General features: G+C 37.1%; 1 protein-coding gene across 4 annotated transcripts; it reads left to right on the top strand.

Moving 5' to 3' along the window:
• The first annotated feature begins 388 nt into the window (after window positions 1-388).
• nap1l4a (nucleosome assembly protein 1-like 4a) lies at window positions 389-26,973 on the top strand. 4 transcript variants are annotated; one of them, XM_057837855.1, is made up of 16 exons: window positions 389-521; window positions 1,054-1,089; window positions 5,567-5,639; window positions 5,702-5,846; window positions 12,813-12,899; window positions 13,814-13,945; window positions 14,012-14,083; window positions 15,601-15,740; window positions 15,808-15,953; window positions 19,669-19,691; window positions 19,778-19,891; window positions 19,959-19,988; window positions 20,061-20,138; window positions 21,537-21,568; window positions 21,646-21,669; window positions 24,950-26,973. In XM_057837855.1, exons 2-14 carry the CDS (start codon window positions 1,074-1,076, stop codon window positions 21,543-21,545), a joined length of 1,065 nt encoding a protein of 354 aa, XP_057693838.1. In that variant the 5' UTR covers window positions 389-521; window positions 1,054-1,073; the 3' UTR covers window positions 21,546-21,568; window positions 21,646-21,669; window positions 24,950-26,973. The 4 variants fall into 4 exon arrangements, with proteins under 4 accessions (XP_057693838.1, XP_057693835.1, XP_057693837.1 ...); XM_057837853.1 differs by lacking the exons at window positions 21,537-21,568; window positions 21,646-21,669 and adding an exon at window positions 683-739 and having other exon boundaries at window positions 414-521; window positions 26,797-26,973; XM_057837852.1 differs by lacking the exons at window positions 21,537-21,568; window positions 21,646-21,669 and having other exon boundaries at window positions 26,797-26,973.

The following is a 26,973-nucleotide window of genomic DNA, read 5'->3' as shown; positions in this document are numbered from 1 at the left end:
CGTTTTAATAAAAGATAAAAAATAGTGAGAATCATCTTTTTAAGATTTTGTTTTCATTGAAAAAAAATAAAGAGGTCTTTTGGGGTTTATTTTTTAATTAAAAAAAAAAGGCACATATTTTTTTGTTTGGGCCACACAAAACTTTGTGGCGGTCCAGATTTGACCCCTGGGCCTGAATTTGGACACCTAATTAGGGCGTTCTAGTTTGGGGAATATTCATTTTACTATCTTAATAAAATAAGACGGATTTTACTACCTAAACGTGTGGGATAAAATTTGTAGTTTTTATAGTTTCTAAAAATATATTTATTGATACACAAGCAAACAAAACCACAGAGCACACGAGTTAATTTGTCGGTCAGCAAAGTAATATCAACTTGAAACGGTAGAGGGCAGTCGTGCTCCGCTTCGTTCGCACCAAAGAAGTGACGAAGACGCTTCGGGTCTGCCACTTGACTCAGTCAACGTCACAGATTGAAAATTAAAAGGAAAATAAGAAAAAAGAATCCCACCATTTATCGGTAAGTAACCTTAACCTACATTCGGTGCTAAATTGTGAGCTAGCTCTCTTAAAGCGACTTCCGTCGAGCAGCTAAAGTTAGTTTGCTTGCACTTTTAGCATCTGGAATGCTAACGACAGCTAGCAAGAAGCTAACACCTGCTTTTTTTCCCAAACGAGCAGTCAACACAAGGGTACCGTGACGTCGTGACGTCACTCTTCTACCATCGAGGAGTTTAGGTGACGTTTGTTAATTGTGACAAAATGTATTTTTCCCACCTCTGACAGCTCGGGTGTTTGGTGACGGCACGTTGCCAGCTCGTCAGCTAGCATTCGAGCTGCCGTCAAACGTGTGACGTCGCCGCTTTTTTGGTCAGCTTTGAAAAAACGTTTCTTTGTGGCACATGCACGAGGCAAACGTGACGGATGAGTGCGTGAATGTTTTTCCCGTAGCCGTTTTCACAACGTGCCTTGACTGCAGTAATCCCGTCGGGAAGTTGACTTCAATCACTCTCACTACTGGTGTTAGTTGACCTGTTTTTTTCTGTTTACAGGAAGCAGAAGCAACTCTGTAATGGATGTCACAAGAGGTAATTTCAACGTCTTGAGCTAGTTTTGACTCGTTGGACGGCACTAGACGTCCCATCCATTTGAAGTTCAGATGGATGGGACGTCTAGGGGTGTTAAACTAATTGCTAGGAGGGTGCATCTTGGCCAGTGGAAGGATACATTCATTTTTAACGCATTGACTGTTAGCTACCAATGGGTAGCTCGTGATAGATAGAACTAGGGCTGTCAAAATTATCGTGTTAACAGGCGGTAATTAGTTTTTTAAATTAATCAAGTTAAAATATTTGACGCAAGTAACGCACAAATGCCCCGCTCAAACAGATTAAAATGACAGCACAGTGAAATGTGTACTTGTTGTGTTTTTCGGAGTTTTGTCGCCCTCTGCTGGCGCTTGGGTGCGACTGATTTTATAGGCTTCAGCAGCCATGAGCATTGTGTAAGTAATTATTGACATCAACAATGGCGGGCTACTAGTTTATTTTTTGATTGAAAATTTTACAAATTTTATTAAAACGAAAACATTAAGAGGGGTTTTAATATAAAATTTCTATAACTTGTAGTAACATTTATCTTTTAAGAACAAGTCTTTCTATCAATGGATCGCTTTAACAGAATGTTAATAATTGTAATGCCATCTTGTTGATTTATTGTTATAATAAACAAATGCAGTACTTATGTAGCGTTTGTTGAATGTATACATCCATCTTATATTATCTTTCCATTCCAACAATAATTTACAGAAAACTAGTTCATATTTTATAGATGGTTTTGAATTACGTCTAGTTGCGATTAATTACGATTAATTTTTAAGCTGTAATTAAATCGATAAAAAATTGTAATCGTTTGACACCCCTACTTATTATTATTTTTATGTTTATTATTATTATATTAACTCTACTTTTCATTGAAAACAAATTTTATTAAAACGAAAACATGAGAGGTTTTACTATAAAATTACTATAACTTGTAACTATAACATTTATCTTTTAAGAACTAGAAGTCTTTCTATCCGTGGATCACTTTAACAGAAAGAATGTTAATAATGCCATTTGCGGATTTATTGTTATAATAAACAAATACAGTACTTATGTACAGTATGTTGTATGTATATATCCGTCTTGTCTCATCTTTCCATTCCACCAATAATTTACAGAAAAATATGGCATATTTTAGAGATGGTTTGAATTGCGATCAATTACGATTAATTAATTTTTAAGCTGTGATTAACTCGATTGAAAATTGTAATCGTTTGACAACCCTAGATAGAACACAGTTTGCGATACAAGATCCAGGATACCGATCTCACAGTTTGGTAATCATCAGTACATGGATTGGGAAATCATTGGTAGGCCTGTCGCGATAACAAATTTTAGCGTGCGATAATTTATCTCATAAATTATTGCTAACCCTAGGAACATTTAATGCGTTGCAGGATCAATTTCAGGAGAGATAAAACGAAGTCTTGCTAAGATTGCAATTTCAAAAGGCATTTTACAAAAGGGCGTTAAATGCAATGACAAAATTCACGAGTGTTTCTTCAAACTATGCAGCATTGCACTTTCATTTAAAATAAATTTAAATACCTGAGCTTAGCCCCAAATTAGGGCTGGGCGATATAGCCTTAAGTAGAGCAGGGCTGTAAACCGAAAATTTACCGTCACCGAAATTCTTCACGATGACCGACGTAAATTTGACCATGTCGGTAAATTCGGTAATTTAATAAAACAAGAAAATATAGTCTTTTTATCCCGCTTTGACGCCATGTTGTTCGGCTACGTTCATTCCCCTTTAAGAAAGCAGACAGTGTGCTTACGTATGGAGTCACGTGGTTTTCAGGAAGCCAATCAAACAGAAGCCCGGTAGGCTAACGCTAGCAGCTAACGCTACAAGTAAACAGGATGGAGTCGGGCTTAAGTTAGCTTCGCCAAACTTTCACTTGAAATAAAGTAAACTCTTGGCGGGTTCCAGACGGGCTTTCACCCGCTGTCCTCCCTGGTTCTCACGATATCAGGAGAGGATGCCTTCTTCTGGTAGCCAAGCCACAGGCTAACGCTAGCGGGTAACAACGGCTACAAATGAACGTGAAAGAGTCGGACAGCGGCTCTAATCTTGTCGAAACGGCTGAAATGAATGAGTGGACTGGGCACAGCTATTTTTCTGTATGTGTTTGCTTTATTCTGCTATCATAAAACCTTAAATGTTTCATTGGCATCAGAGCAATACAGCTTTAATCTGGTTGTGTCTGTGCGGGGGTGCATGTATTAAAAAATGTTTCGGAAAAAAAATAAACTGAAACCTTGACATAAACACTTGTGTTGAATAATTATGACACAGCAGCCATTACCAATAAGTTGTCTGAAGTGTACTGTTAAAGCTGCTAGTCATTTGTGTTAGAATGACATGTTTGCACAGTCGTCATATTGATTTTTATAATGTTGTACATTTTTCAAGTCATACAAGCTGTTATAAATGTTCACACTAGAATTCTTATTGTTTACAAGATTTTTTTTAATACTTAATGTTTAGACTGCATGTGCAATTGTTAAATTGAAAGCTGTTTTAATAAATTTAACGAGAAATGGTTCATTTGTATTCCATGCATTGATTCAAATTTTCAAATTGTATAACAGTCTGCTTGGGCGAATTTATCGTCATTTATCGTTATCGAGGTAAATCTGCTCAATTTATCGCGATACGTACTTAAGGCTAGGGCTGGGCGATATGGCCTTAAGTACGTATCACGGTAAATTAAGCTGATTTACCTTGGTAACGATAAATGGCGATAAATTTGCCCAAGCGCACTATTATATCATTTGAAAATCTGAATCAATGCATGAAATAAAAATTAACTTTCTCATTGATTTATTTACCAGCTTTCAATTTAACATATGTAACAATTGTACACGGAGTCTAAACATTAAGTATATACAATTTTCTTGGAAACGATAAGAATTCAGTTTTGAACATTTATAACAGCTTGTATGACTTGAACAATGTACATTATTATAAAATTCAATACGATGACTGTGCAAACATGTCAATGTAGCACAAATGCCTTACAACTTGAACAGTACACTTCAAACGACTTACTGTTAATGGCTACTGTGACATAATTACTCAACACAAGTGTTTACTTCAAGGTGTCATGTTTTTTTCCCCCTGAGCATTTTTGAATATGTGCATGCACACACAAATTAAAGCTATATTGCTCTTTTGCCAATGAAACATTGAATATTTTATAATGGCAGTAATGACACAGAATGAAGCAAGCACATACAGAAATATAGCCGTGGCCATAAAACGGTCATAATATAGGCTTCACTGTTGCATTATAATTTCAAGGTTTTTTTAAATACATGCACGCACACACATGCACCACCCACACAGACACACACACACACACACATTGGAACTATATTGCTCTTAAGCCAATAAGATTTTATGATGGCAGTATAACTGACAGAATAAAGCAAGCACATACAGAAAAATGGCTGTGGCCATTAAACGGTCACTGTTGGATTATGATTTATGCTGAATGCCTTACCATCATAAAAGATATCAAAGAAATCAAACACACACACACACAGATAAAATATGTGACATACTAATTGCTAGATGCAGTCCGTGCTCAATCCACTCATTAAGTTCAGCCATTTCAACAACGTTAGAGCCGCTATCCCATCACGTTCATTTGTAGCCGCTGTTAGCCGCTAGCGTTAGCCTGTGGCCTGGCTACCAGTAGAAAGCAGTGAAAACACACGCTCCTGAAATGGTGAGAACCAGGGAGGAAAGCGGGTTAAAGCCCGTCTGGAGGCCACCAAGAGTCTACTTCATGATGGGTGAAAGTTTGGCGACGCTCCCTTCAGCCCGACTCATCACGTTTGCTTGTAGCGTTACCCGCTAGCGTTAGCCTACCGGTCTTCTGTTCATGAGAACCATACGTAAGCACACTGACTGCTTTCTTAGAGGGGGAATGAACATAGCCGAACAACACAGTCAAAGCGGGATGAAAAGACTATTTTCCCATTGTATTAAATTACCGAATGGTCACAATTACGTCAGTCATCGTGAAGAATTTCGGTAACTGTAAATTTTCGGTATACCGCTCGGCTCTAGTGTGCGCTAGTCCTCATGGGAAAAGCAGTCTTTAAGGCAAAACACTACTGCTTTTTTCCACCGGCATCGCTAAAATTGACCAAAACTGAAAAGTTACCAAGTGTGCTTTAAGTTTTTACTTTTTTTTTTTTTTTTAGAAAATATAAATATTTAAATTTACTCATTAACTGCCATTCCTCCCAGTCAAAACTGGTTGGACGTCCTATCCCTGCTAATGAGTTAAAAGTTCATACTATGTTTTGTGCTTTTAAAAATCCCATGAAGATGGCATCCAATTCTCACTCGTTGAAACTTTCACATCAAGTCATTCTTTCGCTTTAAATCATGTCTCGACATGCTGTCGAACAAGTTTTGCTAACTTGATGAATCATCTTGTTTTAGCAGGTAAAGGGGAGCCGGGATTGCAGAATCCCGCCGGGCCCACGGACAAACCAAACTTGCATGCGTTGGAAAGGTACGTTGGAGGAAATTCCAAAAGAAACGGAATATTCCATTGATTTGGTCTCCCCAAAGCAGCATGCTTCCCAAAGCGGTAAAAAGGCGAGTGCACGCCTTGAAAAGGCTCCAGCTTCAGTGCGTCAACATCGAATCCAAGTTTTACGAGGAAGTTCACGAACTGGAGAGGAAGTACGCTGCCATCTGTAGGCCGTTATACGACAAGGTACGCCTCTGTTTTTACACTGCTGCGAATGATTGTTTTGAGAGTCAACGATTATTTTTGCTGGTGTTGTCCGATGTTATCGGGGATCAAGACGTCTTCAAATCTCTCATACTTTATAGGATATACAGTGCCTTGCAAAAGTATTCGGCCCCCTTGAATCTTGCAACCTTTCGCCACATTTCAGGCTTCAAAAATAAAGATATGAAATTTAATTTTTTTGTCAAGAATCAACAACAAGTGGGACACAAACGTGAAGTGGAACAGCATTTATTGGATAATTTCAACTTTATTAACAAATAAAAAACTGAAAAGTGGGGCGTGCAATATTATTTGGCCCCTTTACTTTCAGTGCAGCAAACTCACTCCAGAAGTTCAGTGAGGATCTCTGAATGATCCAATGTTGTCCTAAATGACCGATGATAATAAATAGAATCCACCTGTGTGTAATGAAGTTTCCGTATAAATGCACCTGCTCTGTGATAGTCTCAGGGTTCTGTTTAAAGTGCAGAAAGCATTATGAAAACCAAGGAACACACCAGGCAGGTCCGAGATACTGTTGTGGAGAAGTTTAAAGCTGGATTTGGGTACAAAAAGATTTCCCAAGCTTTAAACATCTCAAGGAGCACTGTGCAAGCAATCATATTGAAATGGAAGGAGCATCAGACCACTGCAAATCGACCAAGACCCGGCCGTCCTTCCAAACTTTTTTCTCAAACAAGGAGAAAACTGATCAGAGATGCAGCCAAGAGGCCCATGATCACTCTGGATGAACTGCAGAGATCTACAGCTGAGGTGGGAGAGTCTGTCCATAGGACAACAATCAGTCGTACACTGCACAAATATGGCCTTTATGGAAAAGTGGCAAAAAGAAAGCCATTTCTCAAAGATAGCCATAAAAAGTCTCGTTTAAAGTTTGCCACAAGCCACCTGGGAGACACACCAAACATGTGGAAGAAGGTGCTCTGGTCAGATGAAACCAAAATTGAACTTTTTGGCCACAATGCAAAACGATATGTTTGGCGTAAAAGCAACGCAGCTCATCACCCTGAACACACCATCCCCACTGTCAAACATGGTGGTGGCAGCATCATGGTTTGGGCCTGCTTTTCTTCAGCAGGGACAGGGAAGATGGTTCAAATTGACGGGAAGATGGATGCAGCCAAATACAGGAACATTCTGGAAGAAAACCTGTTGGTATCTGCACAAGACCTGAGACTGGGACGGAGATTTATCTTCCAACAGGACAATGATCCAAAACATAAAGCCAAATCTACAATGGAATGGTTCAAAAATTAACGTATCCAGGTGTTAGAATGGCCAAGTCAAAGTCCAGACCTGAATCCAATCGAGAATCTGTGGAAAGAGCTGAAGACTGCTGTTCACAAACACTCTCCGCCCAACCTCACTGAGCTCGAGCTGTTTTGCAAGGAAGAATGGGCAAGAATGTCAGTCTCTCGATGTGCAAAACTGATAGAAACATACCCAAAGCGACTTGCAGCTGTAATTGGAGCAAAAGGTGGCGCTACAAAGTACTAACGCAAGGAGGCCGAATAATATTGCACGCCCCACTTTTCAGTTTATTTGTTAAAAAAGTTTAAATTATCCAATAACTTTTGTTCCACTTCACGATTGTGTCCCACTTGTTGTTGATTCTTGACAAAAAATTAAAATGTTATATCTTTATGTTTGAAGCCTGAAATGTGGCGAAAGGTTGCAAGATTCAAGGGGGCCGAATACTTTTGCAAGGCACTGTACTTTCTGAACTCGCAACAGATTATTTTTAGGCGCAAATGCGAGGAAAACGCTCGCACTATACTAGAGCTGAAATGAATACTCGAGTTTAAAAACTGATCCGAGTAATTTTATTCACCTCGAGGAATCTTTTAATTTTGCCAGCTCTAAGCATCACGTTTTGCCCGGACTACTTTTTATGCGGGACACGCGCTGATGTGGGGGGAAAAAAAAAAAAAAAAACGTACCGCGGCCAACAGCCGCTACAAACTACGCCGACGTTGCTAAAAACTACGCCCGCATGATGCTTGTGTGGTAACAGGTAGTGTCCGATGCGTCTCATAGATATTGCATGCATTTAGGACTAGATGCGAAATGACAGACTCGGCCGCGTCTGTGCAGCGTTAGTAAACAGCCGCCATCTTTAAGCAGTAGACTTCTCATCGCTAATAAATATAACGTTACTGTCACTCGCCCACGTAACGTTAGCCCTTCGGAGGGATAGGTTTCTATTGATCATGACCACTGTTGATGCGTGGCTAACGTGTCTTACATACAGACTTTATTTAATCTGTAAAAACAAAGCGCTCTAGAGTGATGAGGGTGTAAAATTAAAACATAATAAATAGGGCTGTCAAACGATTAAAATTTTTAATCGAGTTAATTACAGCTTAAAAATAATCGTAATTACTAGCAATTGAAACCTATAAAATATGCCATATTTTTCTGTAAATTATTGTTGGAATGGAAAGATAAGACACAAGACGGGTATATACGTTCAACATATGGTACATAAGTACGGTATTTGTTTATTATAACAATAAATCAACAAGATGGCATTAACATATAGCGATCCATGATAGAAAAACTTGTAGTTCTTAAAAGATAAATGTTAGTACAAGTTATAGAATTTTTATATCAAAACCCCTCTTAATGTTTTCGTTTTATTCAAATTTGGAAAATTTTCAATAAAAAAATAAACTAGTAGCTCACCATTGTTGATGTCAATAATTACACCATGTTCACTCCCCAAATCCATAAAATCATTTGGACCCAAGCGCCAGCAGAGGGCGCCAAACAACAAAAACAAGTAACAAGCGGACATTACACTGCTGTCATTTTAATCTGTTTGAGCGGGGCATGTGCGTTAATTGCGTCAAATATTTTAACGTGATTAATTAATTACCGCCCGTTAACGCGATAATTTTGACAGTCCTAATCATAAAGCTAACTGTCAGTTTTAGCTCAGTAGTCATTGCTGAATGAAACACCAAGTAGCACTGGTCCCTAATGTGCTCCAATACTGCAAAAACTCAAAATCCTATCAGTACTTAGTTTAGGCCAACTTAAAACTTAACTAGAACTTAAAAATAGCTTGACACAAATGGAAATTCAATTGAAACACGTGGGAAAAACATGTACCGTATTTTTTGGACTATAAGTCGCACCTGAGTATAAGTCGCACCAGCCATAAAATGCACAACGAAGAGGAAAAAAACATATAAGTCGCACTGGAGTATAAGTCGCATTTTCGGGGGAAATTTACTTGATAAAATCCAACACATAGAACAGATATGTCATCTTGAAAGGCAATTTCAAATAAAAATACAACAGAGCACATCATGCTGACTAAGTGTACAGTATGATGTTACATGATGCATGAACAATGAAATGCGAGTATACTGTCCTCACCAGGACACTACGGCTCGGCCATGGCTATACAGCGAGCTAAACTCCCAAATGACAATGCTGCACATCCGTATAATTTGCTGAATCAATATTGTCCTCGATACCAAACAGGTTTGCATCAACTTAAATAAATGATAATTAGGTGCTATTACAGCAATGACACAAACGGTTAGCATGCGTTCGCTAGCATTAGCACATCGTTCAAACAACCACACAACTGGCTGTAAGTGTCCGATCGCGGGTGGAAAACACACAACAATAACAGAAAAGATGATACACACAGGCGTTGCCTCTGTAGAGATATTTTACAAGCATAAACAATGAATGTAGGTTCCCAGCCGTGTTTCTCTCTCGCTAACTCGCCCACTCAGTCAGAGCTACGTAGCTGTCGGTCTTCTTCTGGTGTGTGAGCGCTCTTCTTCGCGTAAACAAGTGCGAGTGCGCCCCTGCGTGGTCGTGAAAGCGCCACAAACTAAAAGCATGCACTTCAATATAAAAAAGTCAATAATACAATTGAACAAACATTGCCAAAGGCAGAACGCTAACGTGGCCATAGCTGTTAAGAGTTATTCAGATAACTATAGCATAAAGAACATGCTAACAAGTTTACCAAACCATCAGTGTCACTCCAAAACATCAAAATAACATGTGAAAGGATGTCATAATGTGTTAATAATTTCACACATAAGTCGCTCCTGAGTATAAGTCGCACCCCCAGCCAAACTATGAAAAAAAACTGCGACTTATAGTCCGAAAAATAGGGTAGCTTTCAAGTAATGTGTTTATCAAGCGTAATTACATTTATAGATAAGTGTTTTTTTTTGTTGTTTTTTTAAGATCTAGAAGTTTTTTTGAGTGAAAGCAGTGAATTTTTTTTTCTAGTCACATCTTAGATGCAATTGTTGGCTGTTTTCAACAATGTACCGTAATTTCCCAAATATAACGCGCACTTTTTTCCCAAAAATTTACTCGTAAAATCATGGGTGCGCGTTATTCACGGGTACAGGGACAGACAAAAAATCATCATGATTCATGTTCCATTGTAAGCATGGACCAGCACAATATTACCTAATCCGAACGACAGTGATATAATAATCAAGTTTCATGTGGTAAATAATTGTTTTCATATTTTTCACCTCAAATAAAATGAAAATGTTTTTTTGAACTAATCGTTTATTATTTACTGGTACATTTTTCTTACCTTATCGTTACAACATGCCGGCACATGGCGATGTTGTCTTGAAGAGAACGTATATGGCGATCAGTTTCGTATAAATGTTGACCGTGTGGCGAGCTAGGACAGGAGTCTGAGGAAGAATGTCGAACCACTGAGCCAAGCCACGTTGTTTTATTTACATTGAAACTCGCAAAGTAACAACGTACGTCTTTCACGCAAATCACGGGACATTTTTTTTTACTTCCAGCTATTCCCTTAACTAAACTCTTCCCCCCGGGAACTACACAACTTGCCGATGGATCGGGTCCGATCACGTCATTTTCAAAGTATCGGAATCGGCAAAAAAATAACAGACATGCCTTTTTTTAATATATATATATTTTTTAATTAAATTGTTTTCTAATTGTATTTAACGTTACATACATAATGTGTTACACTCTTCCAGAGTCTTTAGTTTAAGCTTAAAGTAGGGTTATCAAATTTACAGCGTTGACGGCGAGAATTAATATTTTTTACATTTATCACGTTACAATATTTAACACATGCGCTGCACGACCCTCTCACGCATTGTCACGTTCAATCTATAATTGTGCCGCTTTACCCATACGGTATATAGAGATAAAAGGCAGCGTAAAATGAGTAGAGAGAATTTTGGCAGCCTTTGGAGCCTTTTTTTAAATGGCTAAAGCCTTACAATCCCTCTCCCAACAATTAGAATAATCGTGGGAAGCAATGTGGGGTTGAAAGGTAGTAGTTGATCTTTTTCTTAACACCCTATGTTATTTCCCAACGCAAAGAAGATATATCAATTGGTACCACGACGCACTGTCATGGTTGCACTTCCCATCATGCATTTGGGCAGAAATTAAATGGCTACAGTATCATTTACTGAAAGCTCAACAAATACACTAGATGGCAATATTTAGTCACAATATACAAAGTCACATTTATCCTTTAAGAATTACAAGTCTTTCTATCCATGGATCCCTCTCACAGAAAGAATGTTAATAATGTAAATGTCATCTTGAGGATTTATTGTCATTATAAACAAATACAGTACTTATGTAATGTACGTTGATTGTATATATTCGTCTGAGTTTTAATTTCTTTCTTGATGCATTGCCAAAATGTATATGATCGGGAAAAATTATCGGGAATGATTGGAGTTGAATCGGGAGCAAAAAAAAGCAATCGGATCGGGAAATATCGGGATTGGCAGATACTCAAACTAAAACGATCGGGATCGGATCAGGTGCCAAAAAACATGATCGGAACAACCCTATTGTCAACATTAGTTTCGCTGGTGAATTTTGTTAAAACTCGCTACAACTCCTTACTTTGTGAAAATTATTATCGTATACTGTGAGCAATTTTACTACAGAAAATATTCTATTTAAAAAAATAAATAAATAAATAAATTGACAAAAGAATTAAAAAATTAAAGAGTTGTCTCCAGTCCAGAGAGACTTTATAAAAGTTCGACACACAAGACTCATATTTATTGGTGCTAAAATTAGGTTGTGCTTTATACACGGGTACAAGAATTTTTCCCTAGATTTTACAGGTAAAGTTGGGGTGCGCGTTATATTCTGGAAATTACGGTACATTGAAAATAAAGACATTGATTGACTGAAAATGGTTCAATATTGGATTAAATGTCTTTTTTTCTCATGTAGATTTATAATTGATTTTTTCCTTAAAAAAAAAAAAAAAAGTTTTATCAGATTACTCGATTAATCGATAGAATTTTCAGTCGATTACTAAAATATTCGATAGCTGCACCCCTCCACTTTACACAGCGCTGCAACAAAGCAGTCTCACATGCACTATAAGGTGGCGTTAATTGCCTTTGTGGTCTAGCCTGAAATGAGCTGGGCTAAATCCTTGGTGCCAGATAGAGTAGTACGCTAGCACGACGAGTAGCCGACTGATGTTTTGTCGGTCTGGGCTATTTCCAGCGCTAGTGACAAGAACTCCCTTGCTCTCGTGATTGACAGTGAAGATGTGCTCGCATCTGCGTGCCAAAGGGGCTCGGATTTCACCCGACACGGGTATTTCTGTCTTTATTTTTACTTGTGTAATTAGGGGTGGGAACCATACGATTAGCGATACAAGGCTCAAGATAATGATTCACAATATGGACAAACTAACGTAGCCATACAATTCAAATTAGAGTAATGGGGAAATGTAAACTCAACAAAGCGCAGTTGAGTAAACAATCCTTTCGGCTTTGGCTCAAACCAGCGGATAACCGTGTGTTCGAGACTTTTTGCATCGTATGAAAAAAGAAATGAGTGCGGGACAATGGGCATGACGGCGATAGTCCAATGATAAATCATGATTGGAATGTGTTATTATTTGGGTTTCAGAGAAGAGATATCGTCACGGCCGCAGTGGAACCCACAGACGCCGAGTGCGAGTGGAACAGCGATAAAGACGAAGAGGACGAGCTGTCCGTAAGTCGGTGTCCAACCCATTGATTCGAATTTTGGCGTGTGGCCGAGCTCGTTATTTGCTTTCGCGTTACTCCGGGAGCAAAATTGTAGATGGGAATTTTTATAAGAGCATTGCAAAGATAATAGAAGATCAGAGAAACTTTTTTTTTTTCTTTCAAATGTAAGTATTTCATACTAAAAGAATATTTTTAAAGAAGTCAAAATTGAATTAAATTTTAAAAAGTTGTTCCTTTTTTTAATTTAAAAAATGTATAGAGACATGTGAATATAATGTAAATTGAATTAGATAAAATAAATACAAATAGAAAAAAAAATATTCTTAAAACTCTTTAGTGGAATTGGAATTCTATATTTTCTGATAAAAAGCCATGATTAAAATTAATAAGAATAATTGTAAAAACATTTTTGTTTTTATTAAAATATTTATATTTTTACTGTTCAAATTCAGACATTTTAAAATGTTTTTTTTTTTTGTATATAATTTTTAGAGTACTAAATTTAATGATTAAATTTTTTTATCAAGCTAATTTGCTGGTTTTTTTTCTAAAAAAAAAACAAAAAACAAACTGAAATTCATTTTTTTCCCCTTTTATTTAAAAAAAAATCCCCAACTTCATTAATTACATTTTTAAAAATCCCCCTATTTTAATTATGATAAAATATTTATCGTTTCTTTTTCAAAAAAGTTGAAATTCAAATGTTTCAATTTTTATTTTTGTAAAAGCAAACTGACTTGTTTTAAGTCAAAAATAAAAAAGGATCAGAAAATATTGAAAAATATTTACTATCAAGACCCATAAAAAAAAGGACAGTTTGCTCCATTGTCACTTCAGTCTGGTAGCCTGACCTGCCATCAAAAGTGAAATGTCCCTTTCACGTCTTTTGATGGATTTTTTTCTGTCTTCTCACTGCAGGACCAGATCAAGAAAATAATAGCAATCGACACCAAGATGGAGGATTCCCCATCAGTGGAAGACCCGAAAGGCATCCCGGACTTCTGGCTCACTATATTTCGCAACGCGGACATGCTAACCGACATGATCCAAGTATGTTTTTTATCTTTACTCGCGTAGCCACGCCCGCACTATAAACAAGCGTCATCTTGGCTACAGGAACACGACGAGCCCATCCTCAAGCACCTCAAAGATATCCAAGTCAAGTTTTCCGAACCGAACCACCCCATGGTCAGTTCAAAAAACAAAAAAATCGCAAGTTGTATGAAGCTGAAATGGGGCCAAAAGTATTGTAATATGAAAAAAAAGTTGAAACTGAAAGACGAGGTTCAATCTTTCAATACATAACTTCTTTTCCAGTTGAAGATATTTTAAGGTTTAAATATTACCTTGTCTTTTTTTTTTTTCCAGGATTGTTTTCATCAACGACGACAACGAAAACACATTTTTTTTATGACGATAACAAGCTAAAAATGTGTTAGAGGAGAGTTGTACATAATAAGACAAATTTCAATTTTAGTCTGATGAGACGAATATGATTTGAATATCCAACATGCAAAATATGATGGTGCCACCGGAATAAGTATTGTTAACCATCTTTGTGCCTGCAAACGTCCTAATATCACTGCTGCAATAGTGTAGCAATGCAACGCTCCTATTGATGCATTCGCAGTAGCTGCGTGACATTCGTCGGCTAGTAGCGACGTTCCTAATCACGTGTTGGCTAGTAGCGACGCGAGGTTCCTGGTGGCGCGTCGGCTAGTAGCGACGCGAGGTTCCTGGTGGCGCGTCGGCTAGTGGCGGCGCGACGCTCCGATAGTCGCCTCGGCTAGTGGCGGCGCGACGCTCCGATCGGCGCGTTGGCTAGTGGCGGCGCGACGCTCCGACTGGGGCGGCGGCTAGTGTCGATCCGATTGGCGCATTGACGGGAGCGCAGGGGCGGCGCTACTAGTCGGCGCACTTCCTTCAGCGCGAAGTAGGAGCGGCGACGACACGCTCCCGTCGGCGCGCAAAGTAGAAGCGAGTAGGACGTGACTCTCAGTGACGACTCCGTTTTTCAGTCTTATTTCAATGCAAAAAAACAGTCTTATATTCGGGCCAATATGGTAATAGAGACGCGATGCTTCGATTTTCGCGTCGACTAGTAGCAGTGCAACACTCCGATTGGCGCGTCGACTGGTAGCGACGCTATGCTCCGGTTGGCGCGTCGACTAGTTGCGTGTCGAAAAATTAGCAACGCGATGCTCCGGTGGCGCGTCGACTGGTAGCAATGAGACGCTCCTATTGGTGCATTCACAGTAGCGACGCTGTTATTGTCGCGTCGACTGGTAGCGACGCTGCGCTCCGATTGGCGCATCGACAAGTAGTGACGAGACGCTCCAATTCGCGCGTCGACTGGTCACAACGCTTCTATTGACGCGTCAACTAGTAGCGATGCAGCGTTCCGATTGGCGCGTCGAGGGGAGCCCAGCAGCTTCGTTTCAAGTTTAAGCACTGCGCCGCTAACAGCCGCGCTCCCATTAGCGTGCAAAGTAGCAGCGACGCTGCGCTCCCGTCGGCGCGTGATGTAGGAGCAAATAGCGATGCAGCGCTACCGTTGACGCATTGGCTAGTAGTTTGAGCCAAATATCAGTTTCAACACCCATTTTTTCAATCTATTTTTTTCAGATTATAATACCTTTGGCCTCGAGTTAGCCTCTTAAAGATGCTGCCTAGATGTGACGTCTAACTTGTGAATTGTATTTCAGAGTTTCACACTAGAGTTCTACTTCGAGCCCAACAGCTTCTTCAGCAACACCGTGCTCACTAAAGTCTACAAGATGAAGGCGGAACCCGACACTTCGGAGCCATTCTCCTTCGAAGGGCCGGAGATCGTCGACTGTGTCGGGTGAGACTCCCGTGCGAAATCGGCGCTCTGTCCGCGTGATGAATCGAATGACTTTTGTTTCCCGTAGCTGCACGATCGATTGGCACAAGGGCAAAGACGTGACCGTGAAGACCATTAGGAAGAAGCAGAAGCACAAAGGTCGGGGCACGGTCCGTACCGTCACCAAACAAGTTCCCAACCCTTCCTTTTTCAACTTCTTCAACCCTGTCAAAGGTGAGTGCACAACGTCGACAAGCTTGAGTACTCAAAAAGGTTTTATACTAAAGACGTCTGCGTGCTTGTTAGAAGCTACCACACATTTTGCTGCATCGTACGGAAAAAAATTCAAATCACTTCACTGTTTGAGGGTACAACTATTCATAACCAGTTCATGATGATTGATTCATTACAAAAAAAAGCATTTTTAATCGGTTGTTTGCACAGTTAATAATTGCGCTTGCGTATACTTGATCGTCAGATCTATTTCAATTATGGGTGTAACGGTACACAAAAATCTCGGTTCGGTACGTACCTCGGTTTTGAGGTCACTGTTCGGTTCATTTTTGGTACAGTAAGAAAAAATATATATATAAATGTGCTAGTTGTTTATCACACACCTTTGTGCTTTCAACAACAGGAACATTAGCCGATACAAAGCTAGAATTCTGCTTAAAAAGTAGCGGGTATTTAAAGATAATCCAGCAACAATTTGCCTGCTTTCTTTCTGAAAGAAGAAAAAAGTCCTGTGCTAAAGAGAAAAGCAATCCCAATGACAAAGATTTTACAAATGAAATGCCTCAATTAATCTTTTTTTTTCTTATGAACTGTTTTCAAAAGCTTAATTGGTAGATTTTCTCAAGTTAAAGTGCCACACAGAAATAAATTTAATTGTGTAAGCAGGATTTATGTATTATTATTATTACAGTTGTTTTAGCTCATTTGAATTTATTTGATTTAAATGGGCAATTATTTATTTTATTATGTGTTTATATTTTACAAATGTGATGTAGTATTCATTTATATTGTATATTTTATGTTGTATAACTTTAGATCCTATGTGAATATTAGTTCCTACTTGTTTTGTTGTGGGAGGAGGGTTTTGCATTGAACACGGGGCCGTGTTGGTTATTATTATAGCAGAGAAGACAGCAGTAAATCAACAAAGACAAGTCAACTGTGCCCCGATCTACCACTCAAGATATCTGATGGACTCAAAAAGTGGGTTACGATTGCACATTAGTTTGAAAATTGACCGGATCCACCGTATTTTTACACGAGTGACTTCCGGTCTGCCCGATCCTAGCTACCGGTAGTAGTATTGACGCAGGAGGGTCGCGTCTCGCGTCAAATAATAAACTCTGCCGTTCTTTTCGCATGCGTCGCGTTGGGCCGCTTCTGGGACGCGTCTTAACACGCGGCCGCACTGCGTCTGGTGTGCATTGGCTGACTTTAACGCCCGGGTTTCACTGCGTTCTTGCGTCGGCCACGTTGTCATGCCGTTGACGTTTCTGGGTTATACTGTCCTACCGTGTTGGTCCTCAGAGAAGACTGAGTAAATATAATCTACGCAAAGAAACTGTAACCCAATTGACTCACAGCCTCGAAAAGTAAGGGTTACATTACGTCAGAAACTCGTTCGGTACGCCGCCGTTCCGAACCGAGCACCACGTACCAAAACAGTTCAATACAAATACATGTACTGTTACACCCTTAATTTCATTAGTTTAAAAATACATATTGGGGGGGACCAACAGTATCATACATTTAAAATGTGATTTAGAAAACAATTTTTAATTAATTTATTTATTTATTTTTATTTAATTTTTGGGGGGGCCAAGTCCCACCTCCTCTGTACTAACAGTACAAGTTTGATCTAGGAAACCTGGTAGCTCACATTGAACATGTTCAGACTTGCCCACAAACAAGTGACCCCTTTTGAGCCACTAGAGGTCCTCACATTGCTAGTCATTTCAACCACACCGCTCATGTCAGTGCATGTTCTGACTCTTGACCTGACATATGTGAATAGCGTTTATTCCCCAGTGAATTTTAACGCTTTCAGATGTCCAATCATGTGGTGGCCAATCGCCCTTTGGCACATAGACGTCCAATCCATTATAAATGGGTTGCAGCCAGCCCTCCCACTCAAAATGGATTGGAGGTCAATTGCCCTTCAGTGGGAGCCAATGAGTTAATACTTAAAAAAAAAAAAAAACATTTACACCGTTCTTCTAAAAAACAGATTGGTAACACCCCTAATTATACTTATTTGGTCAAATTACGACACTAATCTTGCTTTATTACGACTATATGGGTTTATGATTTATTTAGGTCATATTACAACTTTTATCTAGCGGTCAAATTATGATTTTTTTTTTTAATCTAGTAGTTAAATAATTTTAATCTGGTTTTATAAGGACAATATTTTTTAAGACTGGTTTCATTATTTTAGGATGACTTTAATATCTCTTACAACTTTGATATAGTTTTATTACGACTTTAATCTGGTCATATTACGATTTTTATCTAGTGGTCAAACTACATTTTTTTATGTAGCAGTTAAATTTGGTTTTATTTCAATCTGTAAGACTTTGGTTTTATTATGATTTTATTCTGGTCATATAAGGACTTTCATCTGGTCATATGATGACTTTAATCTGGTCACATGACAATTTAAATACGTTTTTAAATTTTTTTTACGGTTTTATTGTGACTGGTTTTATCACGACTTTAATCTGGTCATATTACAATTTATTGGGAGGTCATATGTCGACGTAATCTGGTCATATGGCGATTTAATCTGGTCATATGATTTATCATTTTATTATTTTGGTCATTTTACAAATTTAATTCGGTCATGTTAAGGCTCTAATCTGGTTTTATTGTGACTGGTTTTATTACGATTTTAATATGGTCAAATTACGATTTATATGGTAGTCGTATGACAACTCGAATCTGATCATATGACTATTTTAATCTGGTCACAACTGGTTTTATTACGACTTTAATCTGGTCAAATTACAATTTATATGGTGGTCGTATGACAACTTTAATCTGGTCATATGACGGTTTTAATCTGGCATTATGGCAACTTTTATCTGGTTATATGATTTTTTTATTTTCATAATTTTATGACTTTAGTTTGGTCATATTACAACTTTAATCTGGGTTTATTGTTGCTGGTTTCATTACGACTAATCTGGTCATATTACAATTTATCTGGTTGTCATGATTTTAATGTGATTATCTAACAATTTTAATCTAGTTGCATGATGATTTTAATCTGGTCACATCTGGTTTTATTTTTTATTTTACGGTTTTATTGTGACTGGTTTTATTATGACTTTAATCTGATCACAGATGGTTTTAATCTGGCAATATGATTTTAATCTGTATATGATTTATCATTTTATTACTTTGGTCCTTTTACAATTTATTCGAGTCAAATTACGATTTTAATCTGGTTCTATTGTGACTGGTTTTATTACGATTTAAATCGTAATATGACTATATTAATCTGGGCGACATATGACTTTAATCTGGTAATATGACAATTTTAATCTGGCTATTTGCCGTCTTTAATCTGGTCGTATGACTAATCTGGGCATATTTGAATTTTAGTGTGGTTTTATTATGAATTTGTTCTTTTTATGACTTCATTTTGATCATATTATGACTTTAGTATAGGAATAATAATCCGGTCATTTTTTTGTCATGTTAAAACCTTCATCTGGTTTTATTACATGAATCTGGCTATATGATGACTTAATCTGGTTTTGCGAATCCCCCCCCCCCCCAATCATTTCATATTATGACTTTATTCTGAGCATATTATGATTTAATCTGTTTTTTTTAAACGACTTTATTCTGGTCGTATTACAATTTATATCTGATGGTTGAATCTGCTAATATTTTTCCTCGCTAATGATTTTTCCCAATTTCTCGGCAGCTTCACCAGACGGTGCCGAACTGGTGAGTGGATCTTCGGGCATCGGCGAGCTGTTCCGTCTTACGCTAGGAGCGCTTTGCTTTGATTTTTACTTCCACCCCTCCTCTAGGACGAAGACTCGGAGCTAACGTTCGACTTCGAGGTCGGTCATTTCTTCCGCGAGAGAATCATCCCGCGAGCTGTTCTGTACTTCACCGGAGAGGCCATGGAAGACGACGAGAGCGTAAGCGCAAAGCCGACCGACCGGCCGGAATCCGCCGGCACTCATATTTTTCTTTTTCGTCTTGTAGTTTGATGAGGAACTAGAAGAAGGAGACGAGGTTTGTCATTTTCATTCGCTCATCGCATGTACCGATCGCACGGTTTGAGCAGTATTTTTGAAAAAATGTCAGGAGCAAGATGACGACGACGATGACGATGAAGACGACGACGATGATGACGACGACGACGATGGAGACTTTGATCCGAGGGTACGTACGAACGCCCGATGGCTGTCGTTGACGGCGATAGATGTCCAGTGCGTTTGGACAGGGAGGGTTGACACCATAAACGTAATTGATCGTTAACTGACCATTAACTTGATCGTTAAAGTTATTGGCGATCCTTGGTCAGTTAACTGCTTTGAAGAAAATTCTTTTTTGAGCATCTTGAGAGGAATTTCAATTTATTTGAAATTAAAACAAAGGGATTAGAGGTAATACAAATTTGGTAAAATATTCTCTTTTTTTTTTATCATAAAGAAAAAGTAAGGTTTATTGTTCGCTAATGCTTGTTTATTCAGTCATTTTCTTTTTTGCATTAAAAGGGGGGAAATGCATATAAATTTTGATTCTGATGAAATATTCTCAATTTATTTTTAATGTTTTGATTTTGTCATAAAGGGTGTAAAAAGGGAAAACGGCAAATATAAATTGCATAAAATATTTATTTTGAATGTCATTATTTTATAAAGAATATGCAGTAAATAAATTAAAACCGTCAAATATTCTTTTTTCATTCATTATTTAACTTTAGAAAAAGGAGAGAAAAATCTCAATTTTATAAAATATACCAATTTTTTTATCATTTTTTATTTTATGAAGAAAAAGCAGTCATGTTTTTTTTTTTTTTTTTTTTGCTTTGTTGATAAAAAAAGATGCCTAGAAATTTGATTAACTTTTCTCTTTTTAATCTAAAAAAAAAAAAGAGTACACATTTTATAGAATTTTTTTTTTTTTTAAAAGAAAGCGACAAATATGTTTTTTTACTTTAGAATGGGACGGAGTAATAATTTTTATAAATATATTTTAATGTTTTGAATTTTATAAAGAAAAAGCAGCAAATATTCTTTTTATTTATGTATTGTTTACCTTCTTTTTTTTTTGAGAAAAATATACATTTTATAAAATTTTAATGTCATTTTTCTTTCATGAAGAAAAAGCAATAAATATTATTCATATATATATATATATTTTTTTGATTTGGCTCTTATTTTCTTTTAAGAAGTTTTTTTGTTTCTTTTGGAATTTAGTAACAAAAAAGTCAATATTTTTAATGTTTATTTAAAATATTGGCAATTAAAAAAAAATTTTTTTTTGAGATAACGAGTGGAAAAAATCAGTATTTTTTTAATAAAAAAAAATCAAAAATGGAATGTTAACATTTTTCAGTATTTTACATTTAAAAACAATGTTTTCCATCATTTAGTTAAAAAAATATTAGTTATAAAAATATTTTTTAAAATACAAAAATTCATTGAACGATAAAACAGTCAATATTTTTATTTATCCCCAACCCCCAGAAAGAAAAAAAATGGATTGGACGTCTGTCTCCGTCAATGTCAAAGACCTAACGGAATGATTTTTTTTTTTTTTTTTCCCCCGTCACAGCATTGCTGAGCTCGCACGTCATTTTCTAAAAGGTGACGCTTTGATTTCCGAACGTGCCGGTTTTTGTTAGTTGAACACGCGCGTGACATTGTGTCTCCTCCCACCACAGGCCTTAACAATCATGCCTTTGTAGGTAAGGGACGGACAGACGGGCCCCTCCCACTTCCCTTCCCTTCCCTCTTCTCATATTCTAATCCATCTAAACTGCTTTTTGGCTTTTTCCCCCCCTACACCCACCCGTCTAATAAAAGGGTTATTTGGGAGGACCAGGACTGACAAAACCACATCATTCTTGATGAAGGGTGTCAATGGCCAATCATTGATATTAATAAAATATTTGATGCGACATTGGCATGTAGGGCTGCGGCTATCAACTAATTGATTAACCTATCGATTAGTTAGTTCGAGTAATCGCATTACAAACAGTTAATGCACACAATACATTTTAGGAGATGTAAAAGAACACGTTGTTTTTAAAAAATTAATGAATAAGGATTAAGTACAACAAAAAACGAGCTAACTTGCCCAGCAAAAGTCTGCTCACTTTTTTCTATAATCCTCTTAACAAATCGTTCAAACGCATATTCCCACAAAAACGGCTAAATATACCTCCAAACTAAATTATGAATGCATAAAAAAAAAACTATCTCAAACAAAAACTTAGCATATGTTGCTCATAACAGGGAGCAGCTGGATTCAGCCATGTTAGATGGGTCATGTCATATTCACTGTTGTCGCTAGAGGGCAATGAATCCACCCAAATCAGTCAAACTAAATGCAAACGCTTTCAAAACAAACCATTACAACGCCACTCTAATTAAATGAATCCTCAAAGCAGCAAATTTGATTTGAGGCTCTTTTTCTAATCAAATTACCCTATTTAATCGATTAATTGGTTGTAGCACTAGTAGCATTTAGAATCGTGTAGCCAATAATATCAGCCAATTAAAGCTTTTTAAAACGATAGCAGATAAGTTAGTTTTTGTTGTTGTTTTTTTTATAATCCTCTTAACAAATGGTTAAAACACATATCCTAAATATACCTCCTAACTAGATTATGAATGCATAAAAAAAAATAAAAAAAAAAACTCAAACAAAAACTTGGTTTATGTTGCTCTTAACACGGAGCAGCTGGATTCAGCCATGTAAGATGAGTTATGTCATATTCACTGTTGCCGCTAGAGGGCAATGAATCCACCCAAAACTAAATGCAAACATTTTCAAAGCAAACCATTACAACTCCACTCTAAACGAATCCTCGAAGCAGCAAATTTGATTTGAAGCTTTTTTCTTATCAAATTACTCTATTTAATCGATTAATTGTTGCAGCACTAGTAGCATGTAGAATCGGGTAGCCAATAAAAGTTACAAATGATATCGGATAAGAGTTACATCGTTGTTTTTTCTTAGCGGTTTTGGGCAACGGTGCATATGGCCTTGCTGCCATGTCCACTTATTGCCTGCTGGTGTTTTAACGCCCCCTGCTGGCGTTAGGTGTGATTAGTTTTGAAAAGTTGGAGAAGGGTCCAGCTGCAGCCCGCAGTACAAGCCAACCCGCGCCATCTTTCAATGACCAATTAGATCAAGCATTCGGCATCTGCCAACCACGCCCCCTGCTTTCAACGAACTTCACTCTCATATACAAGAATGAATAGATACGCAGCTATCGATTATTTTAGTAATCGACTAATCAAACTTTCAAACACAAGTGCAAACACTTTCAAAACAAACCATTACAACGCCACTCGAATTAAATGAAATCTCGAAGCAGCAAAAGTTTTGGAGATTCTAAGTTTTTTTTCTAAATCGAATTAGTCGAGTTAATAATTTTTTTTTTTTTTTTTTTTTTGAAAAAAAAAATTAATAAAAAAAGCAAAAAAAAAAAAAAAATAAGAATTAGTAGAGTTAATCTAATAATCGTTGCAGCATTAATGTTGATTATGAGGGACTTGCCCACATACACGTTACACATTATAAGAACCTGATTACCCACAATTCACTCTAGAGGTCGACTGATAGTGGATTTTGAAATGCCAATACCAATAGTCAATTGCCAATATCTAAAGCCGATATTTGAGTCCAAAATACATTACACACAATTAGTTGTATATGGAAGACAGTTTTTGTCAAAAATTCCAACAGCTTCAAATTTACAATGATGACCTGAGACTTCAAGGATTAATTCGGTCTAGTGCAGGGGTTAGCAACCTGCGGCTCTGGAGCCGCATCTGGCTCTTTAATCTCTCTGATTTGGCCCAGTTTAAATTTTAAAAAAAAGTATTAATATGTTATGGCGCTTACGAGAATGAACAAAGGGATTTAACTTCCCTAAACTAAGCAGAGCAAGTCAGACTCACTTTGTCCCTTCTGAGTGACACCATGACTTTACATAGTTGGTGAATTCATGCGTGACTGTTCTATGAATAGAGGTGTTTGAATATTGAGCCTGACTTGGTCGGCTTACTAAAGGTAAGCTAAATTCCTTTGTTATAGTCCTCGGGTTACGATGTACTCACGCGATTTCAACTTTTTTAGTCGAGTCGCATAAACGGTAACTTCTTGTACCGCAAACTATCTTTTTACTTTATTAAAATGTGTTCTGTCCTCACTAAAAGTGAAGTTGTTCAAGTTGTTTTTTGACTTCCTTCCGTTTTGACAATTCGTAAAGCTGTACCATGTACACTTATGTTCAAAAGGACACATATTTTAACAATAAAACGCAAAACAAACGTCCATCTCGTCAAATTAGCCTAACTTGCCTCACAAAAGTCCGCTAGCTTAAATGTTACGAATGCTAACGTATTTTCAATTGTCGTAGCAAATCGTTCACACATAACTCCATAAACTGTAGCTCTAAACTTAATTATAAATGCGTACGCAAACATTTATTTGCTGAAAAAACTTACAGCCTTATGTGGGCCAAACCAGAGCGAAGCTATCCTTTACCCGTGTCCAACGTCTTGAGTCTGCTCCTCAGTCATACAAAGAGACAGTCCAGCCAGACCCAACGCTGCCAACAGAGGGCAGTGTATCCTCCATCATTAAACAAAATACTTTTAGATAACTTTTTTACTTTTTTTTTTTTGATAGTCTTTTCGTGGTATTTAAAGGGTTAATTCCGACTTGAGCGGAAATTCGGATTACGTTGCCAGCGTAGTAACAGGACTATTTGAGTTGCAGCCGACAAACCTTTGCCACTCCTGGTCCTCCATTGGGTTAGACTTTGATGGTCCTCACCTGACATCCCCACCCACTTTTCTCTTTGCTCCTCCCCATTTTCTGGCACTGCAGCAAGCAGGTTTAACCAATGGGCAACTGTGGCTGTTAAGCAAGGCTCTTAATTTTTATTTTTTTTTGGGGGGGGGGGGGGGGGGGCGGCTCCCTTTTCTGAGTGTCCCGTTTGTGTCCCGCAGAAAGAAACCCCCGCCCAGCCCGCCGAATGCAAGCAGCAGTAACCGTGGACACGGTGGACCTGCCGTCCTTCAATTCAGCCAATCAGCGACACCCCCCTCCCCCACACTCTCCCTAAAATTCAAAACTAATAATTCACCATCTATGAACGGTCATCCCAACTCAATCGGATACAAATCCAACTGCATTATTTTCTTGCAATGTGCATGACTTTTTTTTTTTTTTTTTTGTCGCCACCTTTTGCCAAAAGGTGGAATTGAGCATGACTGCCAGGGGTTTGTAACGAAGCCCTTGATGCCTGAATTGAGATTCAAGTCATTAGCTGTCATTGACGGCTATAGACGTCCAACCAGTCAAATTGGGAGTGAAATACAGTGGGGGGGAACAAGTATTTGATACACTGCCAATAGGTTTTCCCATTGGCAGTGTATCAAATACTTGTTCTCCCCACTGTACGTAGTGTGTAAATATGGTTATAATAAAAATGCAGAGGAAAAAAAAAACAAAAATTGGAAATCTTGAATTAATAAAATAAAATAAAAAAAATCTAAATATTGAAAATATGGAGAAAAATAAAACTAAAAAATTGGACATGCTAAATTAATCAAATAAAAAATAGTAAAAATATAGGGGGGAAAATGGAAAACCTAAATTACAAAAATATAAATAAAAATAATGGGGAAAAAATACAATTTTAAAAAATTGGAAATCCTAAGTTAAAATCTAAATATTAAATATATAGATAAAAATAAAAACAACTAAAACATCCTAAATTAATAAAATAAAATATTTTAAAAAAAATAGAACTTATAGAGGAAAACTTAAAAAACTGGGAATCCTGAAGTAAAGAGAAAACATGACATAAATAGAAAATTAAAAAAAAAAAAATAAGAAATTGATGGGATTCAGTAATTTCAAAAATATTTTTAAAAAATGTCCCTCATTTTGAGGAATTTTCAAATTTTATTTTTTTTTCGCAAAAGATCACTGTCAGCCCTCCCCATCAAAATGGATTGGAGGTCTATTGTCAATGGCAGCCAATGACGTATACATCAAAAAGCATTATGGGAAAATAATTCCATAACAAGTAATAGATAAAAAAGAAATTTATTTGAAAAAATACTACTAAAAATTGGAAATCCTAAATTCAAAATAGTAATAATTTAAAATAAATTTTAAATGGAAAACAAAATTATAGAATTCAATAATTATTTAAAAAAAAAAAAAAAAAAAAGCAATTTATTAGTAAATTCCTAATTTCTAGAAATGGAATTTGTAATTTAATAAAAATTGTAATAGTTTATGAAAATGAAAAATACAACTAAAAACGGGGAAAATCCGAAATGAAAATGTAAAAAAGTGGAAATTAAAAATTTGGGAAAATCACATTAAAAAAAAAGCGGAATTATTGGAATGAAATAGTTTTTAAAAATCCTAAAATCCAACATTTCATTTTTGGTTTTTTAAAACTATTACAATATGAAGTATTTCTGTATTGTTTTTTTTTTTTTTTTTTGATAAATGTAAATTTAGGCATGAAGGGCTTTGAACGCAACTCCAAAATTAAATTGTCATAGATCTGTTACTCAGGGTTTTTTAACATCAACACCAGAATTGTTAGCTTAGCTTTTGCTAGCAAGGCACTGAACAAAGTTAACCCCGCCTCCCTTTCCTTTTCTTACCGCGTATGTTTCTGTATTCATACTTTTTCAGTTATTTATTCAGGTGTGTCGCATTTGAGGAAGCCACAAAGAAACAAAAGTTTTGCCAAATGGAATGTTCCTGTTTGCTTTTTTTGTGTTGTTGACGTTGCCAATTTATTTTCCACTTTGTCGGCTTTGGATTCCAGCGTCGGCAGGCGAGCGGAAGGAGTAAAGCCAACGCCGCCTACTCTCGATTGTATTGAGCCGTGGTCGTCGTTCTCAAATGTATCGCGTGCTAACAAATGGCCTTAACTTGTTCTACATGGCTCACTCTTCCATTTGTACAGAATTCAGATATTCTATTAAAGTTGTGCACCGCTCAA

Source organism: Corythoichthys intestinalis, chromosome 5 (assembly GCF_030265065.1).
Source record: "Corythoichthys intestinalis isolate RoL2023-P3 chromosome 5, ASM3026506v1, whole genome shotgun sequence".
Classification (NCBI taxonomy): domain Eukaryota; kingdom Metazoa; phylum Chordata; class Actinopteri; order Syngnathiformes; family Syngnathidae; genus Corythoichthys; species Corythoichthys intestinalis.
This window is presented reverse-complemented; position numbering and strand designations above follow the sequence as displayed.

Excerpts from the sequence above, each read along its gene's own strand:
- nap1l4a (XM_057837852.1), top strand. Across the intron at positions 5,847-12,812 it reads GTAGGCCGTTATACGACAAG|AGAAGAGATATCGTCACGGC; the intron begins GTACGCCTCTGT and ends TTTGGGTTTCAG. Across the intron at positions 13,946-14,011 it reads TGCTAACCGACATGATCCAA|GAACACGACGAGCCCATCCT; the intron begins GTATGTTTTTTA and ends TCTTGGCTACAG.